Below are 13,808 nucleotides of genomic sequence, written 5' to 3'. Positions count from 1 at the left end.
GACTGCTTCCGGTCTGCAGAAACCACATAGGCAAGGAATATGCTACTTCATCACTCCCACACCTAGCTTCATTCTTAGAAGGGGCTCAGTAATCCTAAGTAGAAACAGCCTCAGCTGCAGCCTCTGAAACAGCGATGCGACCTAGAGCTGCCCCGCCATGGCCGCCATACTGATACCAGGAGTTGATACACAAGGGGAGCTGCATGGGTGCCACTCGCTGAACTGGTGGTGGCACCTGCCCAAGCGGAGTCTTCATAACAGCTGCTTAGAAGCAATGGGATCTCTAAGACATAATAGCTTCGATGGCTCAATCAACTAAGGTAGAATGCAGAAGAGAAAAGATTTTGAGATCCTCCACTGAATCAAGAATCAATATTATTCCTGTGGCTAGCACTCCGTGCAACCTACAATAAGGGATATGTTAACAGCTTCATTTTTACCCCTTCTGAAGGGACACTGATTAAAACATGAATTTTGGCTAAACTCATTGTCTTCTTAGCAAAAATGTCATCTGACAAGAAGAACTTTAGAAAATAAACTTGCTTATAAAGAAAAATTCAAACATTCTTCTCAAGACTTCTGAAACGAATTTACTTAAGTGGAACCTACACTGGATGGCATACGCTCCCAGCTGAGCAGCAGTATTGACGGGGCAGGGCAGCCGGCCCTGAAGGACGTCTTGCTTCACCTGCAAGAAAAACTGATATCTAAAAGAGAAATGGAAAAAAGAAGTTAATGATATCTTCCACTAACTAGACCTGTAGTTTCAGATCCTAAAGGCCATCACCTTTCATTAAAACAAAGCCACTTTCTGCTGTTTGGCAGGGGGCGGGGGCGGGGGGGGGGGGCTACTGAGTAAACAGAGACTATTTAAATACACTGCAGAGGCAACTGGGGTAGCAACTGAGAGTGCAGGCTCTCAAGGTAAACCAGCTGGACTGCATGCAAACTCCAGGATTCACTCGCTCGTGGCCTTGGCAACTATGAAGTACCTAACAGTCCTAAGGCTGATGTGGAGGTTAGACATCAGCTATTCTTACCTTTCTCATCACTGCCACTGTCGCCACTACTTAGGACATGCTCTCACTGGAATGAACAAATCATAAGGACCCAGACTATATGCCATGTGTTATCTGTAGGGTGTAAAATCATGGGTGTAGGACAGAAAGGTCTTGTAATGTAATTCCATCAATCCTTACACTTCTGAAGACACTGACCATTATCTGCAGCTTTGTATCCACGTGCTGAAAGAAAACCTGTGCCACCTGCTGTTCTAAACCCACTGTTCTAAACACTGTAAATATAGAAACAAATATAGTAACTCATTCCAAGTATTTTACATACAGTAACTTACTTAAGACTTTGAAATGAGGTTGTACTATTATTACTTCCATTGTGCAGATGAAGAAACTAACAGACACAATGAAATGAAAAAATCTGTCCAGGATTTCACAACTAGGAAAATAGCAGAGCCAGAATTGGAACCCAGGCAACCTGACCCTAGAAGTCTCTTAATGACGATGCTATGAAACCGTGGCTAGCTTGCCCCCTACCCCTCTCACTCAGGCTGTCAGTGGGGTGAGAGCAGTCAGAGCTTTGTGAGGCAAAACAGTGAAGCATCAATGCCACCCTCAGTCACCATCACTTTACATGCAGACACACACACACACACACTCACTCCCTGCCTCCCCTCCCCCAGCCTTCCACACACACACTTTACACTGTCCTTTGTGATTTCTCTTTCCTTGCATGGTAACTCTTGCCATTGGGAAGGGCAGGAAAAAAAAGCACAGGAAACTAATTCTAAAAATCAGCTGTGGTTTCTCTTCTCCAAATGCTCATGACCCAAACTCTTAGTGAGGGAATGTTAGATCTTCTCTGATCATTTCTAGAAGACTGATGTCATTTTTTTATTGTACCCACCGGCTTAAGTGAAAATCTGCTTAACACTGCATTTCCCCACTGCCCATTTAGTAAATGTCACAATTCCACAGACACCCAAATAAAAGAAACCCAGGAACAACACGTAACCCCTGGCACCTGCATTCAATCAGTAAATATGTTTTTTGGAGTCTATACTCTTTTCTCTATCTCTGAGTCCAGGGCACAAACCACTGGATTTCTAAAACCTTTAGTATCCTGCCATTATTCATACTTATCTCTGTTACAATCTTTTAAAGAGTTAAATAGGATTCTTAAGAGGTAAATAGAATAAAGTCACTCCCTTGATTTAAAACAACAACAAGACAAACAAAACTTAAGTGACTTCTCTTTACCTTCAGGATAAAGTTCAAGGTCCCTATGATAGCTTATAAGCCTTCTGCTTACTTCTTGAGCCAAATTTCCTGCCGTTAACCAATGACTACCTCCACTCTCTAACCTGCATTCACTTTTCCAGCCCTACTTAACTACTTTCCATTCCCTGAATGCTCATCTTGGACAACAAATCCACTTTGTTACAATCATCTGTGTGCCTCTTGAAGAGGAGAAAAGCAGGTGTAAAGTGACATTAGCAGAACTTAAATGCAAAAACATAAAAAGACATGTCACTAGGATTACTACGCTTGCTGGAAACTTATGTATAGCTTCACTCCTCTCCTTATTGTTATCTTGGAATCTCTTTTCCCGAAATGCGTTTTTTTTTGTTTTTTGTTTTTTTTTGGAAATGGGTCACAGATGCCTATTTGTCTTGCTCTATTAGGACTTATAACATTTGACTGAATAGTAAAATCTTTTGCCAAATAAAGAAACTGAGGTACCCAATACATAAGAGTTTGCTTCAAAAAGAAAGGGAAAGAGAAACAAGGAGAAGAAAAAACAAAGACAGGATTGAAACAGAGAGAAAAACAAGCAGGTACAAATCCCATTGGTGGCTGTATTCTCAGGGATCAGCACACTGAAACTGCTCAATAAATAACTGTTGGTGGAGTTCCCTTGTGGCACAGTGGGTTAAGGATATTGTATTGTCACTGCAGTGGATTGGGTCACTGCTGTGGTACAGGTTTGATTCCTGGCCCAGGAACTTCCACATGCCACAGCCATGGCCGAAAAGAAAAAAAAAAAGTTGTTGGCTTGATGGATGGCTGTATGAATGAACAGAGAGACAGATGGATGAAAATGGGAAAAAATGAACACACATTGTTGTCTCTGAGAAATTCATGAAAAAGAGAAAAAAAAAAAAAGGACATCTGTTTAAACTTCCCTAGATAGCCTATCTTTTAAACATAGTAGAGATCTTTAAGTCATTCCATTAAAAAAATCCACTAGAATCAAAGAGGATAAGTAAATTATTTTTAATTAATAATTTAGTTTTGTATCAAACAAATCTATAATACAGAAGATTCATATTTTTATATGCTAAACACTTTATCCTGATAATCTCAGGGACTATTTTTAACCTACATACAAATTATTTGTTGTATTATGGGACTTAGAGTACAATTTGGTAGTTTACTTAAACTACAGATTTAGAGTTGCTGGATCTTTCCTTCTACATGATTCTGATTAGGGCTATGATTGGATGCTTGAGTCCTTATCTATCTCTGGTTTTAACTGGAGAAATCCCAGTTTGTCTAGGAAAGTTCTAGCTTAAGCCTATACATGCCCAATTATTAATAACTTTCCTTATCATCTTCTCAAATGTTACAGTTTGGCCAATAAATACATTATGACCCTAGTTATATTGTACCCCACTGGAGAAAGAAACAAAACAAAAAATGCGCTGATTTAAAATGATCCACTTAACAAGGAAGCTTTCCAGAACACATTCTGGTACAAAGCTGGGGCTTCATAAAGCAATTACTATTAAGTGCTATCCTGAAGTATATGCACTATTGCCTAAGCTAATTCAAAGCCTTGGGGGAGAAGCATTCCATCCCACACCCTATTCTCACACATCACAACAGTACAGCCAGTACAACACGAGAGACGGGCTCAAAATACTGGCCTCACAGTTTCATTTATCTGATGTCCATAGAGCTGAATCAATTCCAAGGATGTACAAGCTGCAGAGGACCATTAACAATTTCTAAACAGAAAACAAAAAACCATTTAGCAAATGTCAGTGACAAGAAGAATCAGCAAAGGGAGATAAGCTTCAAGAAGAGGCAGAGAGACCCCGTTCTTTCTGAAGCCCCAACAGGAGGTTCTCCTGAGATTTCTGGGGCCAGGAATGCTCATAGCACAAAGCCTAAAGTGCACCTTCCAATGACTTGAGACCCTGGTGAGGAAACTGCAAGGTCTGAGGACAAACACAAATTTGATTTCCAGTGCCAGGTGAATGTGACCTTGAGAAATCTTGAGAGGAGAGCACCCACTTACAGGGAAGGCAGGACTTTTTTCTGCATCCAACAGAGAGGAACACAGTGTGGGACCGTCCTTGTTCTGGATAAAACTTAAATGTGAGAGACAGAGGGAAATGTTGAAATAATAACATAATACTGAACACTGTAGGGGAAATGGCATAGATGACTTAAGAGGAAGAACAGCAGGAAAGTATCCACTGACTCTCAAGGGAAAAGGATCAAGATTAGAAGTAATATTTTTTGCAGTTTAAAAGTGATGATAAAATACAGAAGCAAAGGACAGTAACAGCACCTTACATTGGTACAGACCTTTAAAGGTCAAAACTTCCTTCTTCTTTTACAGCCACACTGCATTGTAACCCACCCTTCAACTCGGATGTGTTGAGAATCATTACCTTCACTTAGAGAAGTAGACACGGACCCAAGAAGTGTGTGACTGAGTCACTCAGCTCATCAAGAAGCTGAAACATACTAATCTTCACAAAAAGGAGAATATGGATTACCAACTATCACCATAATGATAATAATAACAATCATAAAAAACTGAAAAGCATAATATCAACACCTAACAAAGCAATATAAAATAATGCAAAAAAACCCCACTTGTTTTTAGAAGCTAAAATGTATTCGGTATGAACAAATCATTTGGAACTAACATTACTCCCTCTTTTAGAACGAGGTAAAATTTCACTGGTATCGCAGCCAGGGTTGTCAGCAAAGCAAAAGGCCAACTTATTCATTCTCTGTCCTCTCTCACCAGAGGAGTTCAGCTCTCCTTTGGTCACTACAGAATCTCCTTGTTCCTCAGTGCACTGGACAATGATGCTCCATGTAGGAACAGAGGGTGAGTGAGAGAATTCTGCATTTACATATAAACTCAAGAAATGCAGTAGTGGAGGGAGTAGCAGGATGATTCACAGCTATGCCCAGAGTGTACTGATAAATGGATTGACTTGAACCTGGAAGACCTATCCTCAGGGCTCCAAGTTGGTCTTTTCTTCCCTAACTTTTAAATCAATAATTTGAAAATTATTTAGCTATCCCTACCAACTACTGAACACTTGAATTTTTGCATTATGATATTATCTATTCCTCCCATCACATTTTTGAAGAAATACTATAATGCCATTTAAAAAATAAGAAAACTGAGGCTTTATCAAAATTACACAACTAGAGAATGGCAGAACAAGGATTAAAAAACCCAGCCTGTTTGAATCTAAAGCTTTTCTTCTTAGCAAGTATGTCTTTTTGCTTATCGAACCTGCAGAGAATACAGAGGAATGAATGACACGTAATGCACAGAGGCCATCATAGATTTTGAATCAGAATTGAAAATAAGTTTAACAGATGTCATGAGGACACCAATTATTTAAAGGACTGATAAAGAGAAAAGAGATTAGGTTTTCTCTGCATAGACCCAGAAAGAAAATCTAGCACTGATGACAAAAGTTCCAGAGGTTTTTTTGTTTCCAACTAAATTTCCTACCACTTTGTGAAGCAGTAAGGTTTCTTCTCTTTAAAATGTTTAAGAGAACCACAAAACATTAATAAATGAAATTAAAGAGGATTCAAATAAATGGAAAGGCATCCCATGCTCCTGGATTGGAAGAATTAATATTGTTAAAATGGCCATGCTACTCAAAGCAATCTACAGATTTAATGTGATCCCTATCAAATTACTGATGAAAATTTTCACAAAACTAGAACAAATAATCCAAAAATTTATATGGAACCTTAAAAGACTCAGAATTGCCAAAGCAATCTTGGGGGTGGTGGGAAGAGAAACCAAGTGGGAAACATAACTCTCCCAGACCTCAGAAAATATTATAAAGCTACAGTGATCAAAACAGTGTGGTAGTGGAAGAAAAACTGACATATAGATCAAGAGAACAGATTTGAGAGCCCAGAAATAAACACCTTCAGCAAAGAAGGCAAGAATATAAAACAGGTAGAAGTTTTTTTAGCAAATGGTACCAGGAAAACTGGACAGCTGCATTTAAATCAATGAAAGTAGAATACACACTCACACCATGCACAAAAATAAACTCAAAATAGCTTACAGATTTAAACATAAGACATGACACCATAAAACTCCTAAAAGGAACATAGGCAAAACATTCTCTAACATAAACTGTACAAATGTTTTCTTAGGTCAGTCTCCCAAGGCAACAGAAACAAAACCAAAAATAAACAAATGGAACCTAATCAAACTTACAAGCTTTTGCACAGCAAAGTAAACCACTAAAAAAACTAAAAGACAATATTTAGAATGGGAGAAAATAGTTTCAAACAATGTAACCAGTGAGGGTTTAATATCCAAAATATACAAACAAATCACACAATTCACCACCAATAAAAAAACAAACAGTTCAATAAAAAAAAAAAAAAGGGCAGAAGACCTAAGTAGACATATGGATGGCCACTAAGCACATGAAAAGGTGCTCAATATCACTAATTATCACAGAAATGCAAATAAAAATTATAATGAGGTACCACTTCAAACTGGTCAAAATGGCCATCATTAATAAGTCCACGAATAACAAATGCTGGAAAGGGTGTGGAGAAAATCCTCCTGCACTGTTACTGAGAAGGTAAACTGGTACAACCACTATGGAAAACAGTATGGAGGTTCCTCAGAAAACTAAATATAGAACTACCATGTGATACAGTAAGCCTAATCCTGGCTATATATCTCAACAAAACTACAATTCAAAAAGATACATGCACCCCTATGTTTGTTCACTGCAGCACTATTCACAATAGCCAAGACATGGAAACAAAGTAAATGTCCAAAGACAGAGGAATGGATTAAGAAGATGTGGTATACATACACAATGGAATACTACTCCGCCATAAAAAAGAACAAAATAATGCCATTTTCAGCAACATGGATGGACCTAGAAATTATCATACCAAGTGAAGTCAGTCAGATAAAGACAAGCATACTATGATATCACTAATATGTGGAATCTAATGTAACGCACAAATGAACCTTTCCAAAAAAAAGAAAATCATGGACATGGAGAACAGACTTGTGGTTGCCAAGAGAGAAGGAGTGGGATGGACTGGGAGCTTGGGGTTAATAGATGCAAACTATTTGGAATGGATAAGCAATGAGATCCTGCTGTATAGCACTGGGAACTATATCTGGTCACTTATGATGGAGCATGATAATGTGAGAAAAAAGAATGTATACATGTATGTATGTATGTGTGACTGGGTCACCTTGCTGTATAGTAGAAAATTGACAGAACACTGCAAACAAGCTAAAATGGAAAAAATAAAAACCATTATTGAAAAAAAGAATTAACTGGGAAATTTTTGGATGGTTAAAAAAATAAAAAAAAAATAAAACTCAACTATATCTTTTGGGCAATAAAAACAAATTATTATAGCTCATGGCCACTGGCTGTAAGCCACCTACATCATCTATTTCTTTACATGATCTAATCTAAAACTTTAGGAAGAAAAGCTTGTATTCAGTATGTTGTGGGGCAGTGTATTACACCAAATCTATATATTTTTTTTCCCCTTAGGCCACACCCATGGCATATGGAAGTTCCTGGGCCAGGTATCAAACCCATGCCACAATAGCTGCTGCAGTTACAACGCTGGATCCCTAACTTGCTGCCCCACAAGGGAACTCCAGCAAAGCCTGTATTCTGTCAAGGAATGAGCTGCTGTAGTATCTGAAGGGAAATTTCTGTTCATTATCAGTATTTGGTGAACATGTATGAAGTAACACATTATAAAATATTGCTCTTTTCCCCTCTTCTTAACACTACATTAAGCATCTTTTGAAATCTAACCCTTATTTAAGGTATAACTCAAGGACTAGCCAGGGCAAAGAGAATGAAATAGTAAGTGCTAACATTTATCAAGTACTTGGGCCATACACAACTAACTTATAAGAGCTGTGCATACATTATTGCATTTAATGCTTACAAAATCCTTATGAGACAGCTATAGCTCCAATTTTAGGGTTGAGGAATTTAAGGCACAGAGAGGTTACTGTCAACCTCAAAACAAAGAACTTCCCTTATATTTTCATAAAGTGTTATTCCCCAGTGTGCTTTTAAACCACATGGACTCAGTTTCTCCAAGAGCCCTCAACTCAGAAATCCATCTTAACTGTAGAAACTACTTATAAATTTTTTTCTTTTTTTTTTTTTTGCTTCTTAGGGCCGAACCCTCAGCATATGGAAGTTCACATCCTAAGGGTTGAATCAGAGCTATAGGTGCCGGCCTACACCACAGCCACGACAACACAGGGTCTGAGCCATGTCTGTGACCCACATCATAGCTCACAGCAAAGCCGGATCCTTGACCCAGAGAGCAATGCCAGGGATCAAACCTGCATCCTTATGGATAACTGGATTTGTTTCTACTGCGCCACAATGGTAACTCCTATTTATAAAACTTTAATGTAAATAGTACTCCCCTGCTCAACCTCTCCCGAATAGAATGTCCCTTCACCCACAGAGGTGTACTTGGTGAAAGCTGGACAGGCAGCCCTGCTTTTCCAAGTGCTCACTGACAATGTGGTGATGGAAAACATGAAAGCAGACATCAGTACAGTTCTGCAAATGAGGCCTAATTACAGCCCTTCAGAGTGGAGGAGCAGAGGTCCAATTAGCTGACCCTCTTCTCACTCTTCTGTGTGCAGTCCAGAATAAAGACAAAAGAAAGTCTAAGGAAAATGATGAAAAGGTGGAATAGAAACAAAACCACAGACTGCCTTAGTCATCAAAGATATGATTTCCAATTTTTTGAATAAGGCATTAGGCTTTACTTGAGCCAATGTTCACTAGGAAAACTGACCATTTACAGTCAACTTAAGGAAAAACATTTGTGTTTTTGCTACCATATGCAGTAAGGTCACTATTGGAAAAAGCAAAAATATAATGCTATTGCCTGTTCTTTATAAAGCACTTTCATATGTGGGCATGGGCTATTGTGACAATATAATCAATACCAATTAGAAATCCTGCCTTCACTGAAAGAAGATATTTGATGACAAAGGTAAAGTAATAAATTATAAAACACTGGGCTTTTTTTTCTCCCTTAATATTAAAAACAATTATCTTCTCATTTTCCATAGAGATGGATGAAACCCCTGGATAGCTGATATTTAAGCTACAACAATTACAGAAAAACGTGGCTCTTCAAGTTGATATTTACATATGCAAACTGAGCATCAAAATACCCTCCCTTTACGCAGTTCAAGTGGCTACTTTTATATGACTACCAAAGCTGAGTGTATCCTTCACAATAATGATACAGGAATATCCCATCACAGCAGATGTAGAATCTATCATCATGTCACTCAGGTTCACGTCTCCTGTTCAAACACATCTATAATCAGACACTGAACAGCCTCACGCAATGCTAGTTTAAATTTAACTCTCACAGGAGATACATTACAAAATGCAGGCAGATACCCATCCAAATGTATGATCTCGATTTGTTTTAAATAAAGCCCTTTGCATATGCCATACATGTACTGATCAAAAACAAAGTCAGTACTATACCTGGTTATCTCTTCTTTAAGTTTACATGGATCTTCAGCATAGAATTTAATACCAAAATACAAAGTATATGGAGGTCCAGCTAAAACAAGAAATAAAAATTAAATTTCACATTATAAATTAGTCAAAGTAGTAGTGTAATATTACACAGCTATGAAAAATTACATGCACCAAAAATATTTGCAATATTTGCAAACCATATGTTAAATACAGGGATGACATCAAAAATATATGAGGAATTCATATAACCCGACAGCAGAGAAAAAACCAAATTATCCAATTAAAATACAGACTCAAAATAAACATTTTTCCAGAGAAGACATACAAACGGCCAAGAGATACATGAAAAGATGTTCAAATCACTAATTATCAGGAAATTACAAATCAAAACCACAATGGGATGTCACCTTACTCCTACAAGAACGGCTACTGTCAAAAAGACAAAAGTGTTGGTGAGAACGTGGAGAAAGGAGAACCCTTATGCACTGTTAGTGGGGATGTAAACTGATGGACTCATTAGGGAAAACAGCATGGAAGTTCCTCAAAAAGTTAAAAACAGACCTACCCTAGACTGGCAATCCCACTACTGGGTATTCGGTCAAAGGAAATGAAATCAGAACCTTCAAAAGATGTATGCACACCAATTTTCACTGAAGCACTATTTATTCACAAAAGCTAAGACGTGGAAACAACCCAAGTGTTCCTCAATAGATGAATGGATATACATATCCACACGAATGGCTGTACATATGTATATGTGGTATACGTATCCATATATATCGGAATATTATTCAGCCCTAAAAATAAGGAAATCTTCCCTTTTGTGACACCATGGATGAACTTGGAGAACATTATGCTAGGTGCCACAGGTATGATACAAAAAACCAAATACAGTCTGACTTCACTTACGTGTGGAATCTAAAAGAGTCACACATACAGGAGCAGAGAGTAGAGTGGTGGTTGCCAGGGGGTAGGGGGGAGAGGGAATGGGAGATGGCAGTCAAAAAGGAGAAAGTGTCAGTTACGCAAGATGAATGCGTCATCTGGGGGTCTAATGTGACAACAGTTAATGATACTATATTAGATACTTGAAATTTGCTAAGAGGACCGATCTTAATTTAAATCTTGTCACCTCACTGCCACTCCACCCACAAACTGGTAACTAAGTAAAGGTGACAAGATAATTTAGCTTAATTGTGTTCTTTTCACAATGTATACATATGTCAAAACATTGAGTTGTATACCTTAAATACATTAAAAAAATATATGTCAAAGATATCTCATTAAAGTTGTTTAAAAAATTATACTCACCAAGAATTTCTAAAGACACAGAAGATACAAAATGAAAAAGTGGGTAACAGTAAGACTTCAACTAGGTAGTCATCTATGTACATATGGATCTATGTCCTCATAAACACAAGAAGAAAGGACCAAATACATCGGGATGTTGCCAGTTCTTCTCATAGTGAGATAAGCACAAGTTTCAGTTATTTATAATTTTTCCATTTTTCACATTGTCTACAACATATGTAGTTTTCGTAATGTAGAAAGATTACTGATAAAATAAACATCTACCACTAACTATTGCAAAAGGTACCCCCCAAAAAACTGGAAACAATTTAAATTGCTCAGCAGCAGGTGGACCATTTAAGTCAACCCAAGCACATACATATGGAACATGCAACTGTTTAAATGGGCAGAGGGGCAACTTTATGTACTAATGGGGAATGATCACCAAGTTATATTCCTAACTACAGAAATATGGTTTTTTTTGTGTAAAACAAAATTATCTGTTAATGGAGTTCCGATTGTGGCTCAGCAGGTATCAAACCTGACTAGTATCCCTGAGGATACATAAGAAATTGCTAAGAGTGGCAAACTTTGGGAAGAAGGATTGTAAACTTTTCTCCCCAGCTTTATTGAGGTATAATTGAAAAATTAAATTATATTTTAAAGTACACATTGTGAAAGCATTTCTCCCCAGTAAGTTAATTAACACATCCATCCCCACATACTATTTTTTTTCTTTTGGTGAGAATATTTAAATTCCATAAATTGGTAGGAATTGATAAGTTAGCTATTTCTTATCATGTATTTCTCTTACCATTTTAAGAAAAAAAAATTATCAGTGAAGCTATGTGGTAGGATCAGGGGCAATATTTGTCCCATTCTTAAATTTTTCTGAATCTAAGAATGTGTCCTAAATATTTAAGGAGACATTTCTCATCTCATTCATTTACTACACACAGGAGAACTACAGGCACAAATACCAAATATATAAGAAACAAAGTCTGGAGCTGTATCTTGGAAAATACAAAATATAATGAAACACTCATATTGTACAAGAAGACGGAGGCCCTGAGTGCCAAACACATTATATTTTTACAAAAAATATATCTATTTCAGAGAGTGCAAATCCAACCTGCACTGTTTCTAAAACTGCATACTCCTGAGCAATTTGGTAACCACATCTTATATTAAATCTGTCTCAAAATGGATTTGTTACCCAGTGCACCAAATCGTGGTCATAGTGCCCTTTTTTTTTTCCCAACAAAAGCTCCCACACACAAATAAAAAAGATAGGCAATAGGCACCTGCATAAAAATACATCCACCCACAAATTGTTCTCAAGTCTCTGATAATGTGTAACAGACATAAAGTTTATTTTCATTTTCAACTCAGCAAATAAAGTCACAAATTTACAATCTGAGGAGAGGAAGTTACATAGAACAACAGGTAAAAAAGCTATAATGCATTCATAGTATATAAACTATGTAATTACTTATTACTATGACACACACATGCTATGTTCATAGAACCGCTGTTCCTGGATTGAGAAGACAACCAGCACCAGGGCCCCACTCCCCTCTCCTAGTATATGCCTCCCTGTGTAAGGCACTCCTTATACTAGTGTTTTTTTTAGAAACTACATTTTAAGAGAAATTTTGTCACAATGTATCATTGCAGTTGATTCCATAAGCCCAATATCTATTTACTTAATCACTGTGTTTTTATTTCTGACAAATACACCTTTAGGCCTGCACATAGGAATTCCCATCCTAACTCAGTGGTAAGGAACCTGACTAGTATTCATGCAGGTGCAGGTTTGATCCCTGGCCTCGCTCAGTGGGTTAAGGATCTGGCGTGGCCATAAGCTGTGGTGTAGGTTGCACAACATGCAGCTCGGATCCCGCATTGCTGTGACAGTGGCGCAGAGTGGCAGCTATGGCTCTGATTCAACCCCTATCCTGGGAACTTCCATATGCTGCAGGTACAGCCCTAAAAAGGAGAAAAAAAAAAAATCCTGCATATAGATGTCAGGGAAGCACCAACTATTTAAATATTTAGAAGAGCTGAGAAGTCCACCCTCTGCTGATGTGTCTGTGTCAATCAAGCTCTGTGTTGCTGAGCAGGTGGGTCCATCTATGCCTTCAGGCCACAAGGGTTGGCATCTGGGAACAAGAGGAGCACAGATGCTGCTGAGATGGTGCACAAAGGGAAGAAGACCCTGTCCAGACTCCAGAGTTGCTTTATTCTCTAGAACATGAAAGATTACACCCTACTGACCAAGTCCAGCCAGTTATTAAATGTGTTTAGTGATGAGCAGTTAGGCCGAAGTTTAAAAAACATACAATTAAAAACTTTCAGTTCAGGGAAATCCCTGGTGGCACAGCAGATTAAGGATCTGGCATTGTCACTGCTGTGCTTGCTTGGATTCAATCCATGGCCCAGGAACTTCTGCATGCCAAGGGGGTGGTAAAACAAACAAACAAACAAACAAAGAACTTCAAAACTTCTGGTTGGGCTAATTTTCTTTAAAGACTTTTGGCCCAGATTAGCCCTCCCTTTCTCGTTTACATATAAAATGCCTTGTGTCTAAATATAAAAGGCACTATTGATTGTATCTCATGTGAGACAAAAAAGTTTCCTAAACATTTGATTCTCAACAAGCACCCAGTAACATATGCAAGGCAGG

General features: G+C 38.0%; 1 protein-coding gene across 3 annotated transcripts in view; it reads right to left on the bottom strand.

Moving 5' to 3' along the window:
• The window catches only part of EPB41L4A (erythrocyte membrane protein band 4.1 like 4A), a 264,522-nt gene that overhangs the window by 109,380 nt on the left and 141,334 nt on the right, over window positions 1–13,808 (bottom strand). For all 3 annotated transcript variants that reach the window (XM_047778430.1, XM_047778432.1, XM_047778431.1), the window contains 2 exons: window positions 9,836–9,914; window positions 610–707 (listed from right to left, as the gene is read on the bottom strand). In XM_047778430.1, coding sequence (XP_047634386.1) covers window positions 610–707; window positions 9,836–9,914 — 177 coding nt within the window. The remainder of the gene's footprint in view (window positions 1–609; window positions 708–9,835; window positions 9,915–13,808) is intronic.

The sequence above is a fragment of the Phacochoerus africanus genome, chromosome 4 (assembly GCF_016906955.1).
Source record: "Phacochoerus africanus isolate WHEZ1 chromosome 4, ROS_Pafr_v1, whole genome shotgun sequence".
Classification (NCBI taxonomy): domain Eukaryota; kingdom Metazoa; phylum Chordata; class Mammalia; order Artiodactyla; family Suidae; genus Phacochoerus; species Phacochoerus africanus.
This window is presented reverse-complemented; position numbering and strand designations above follow the sequence as displayed.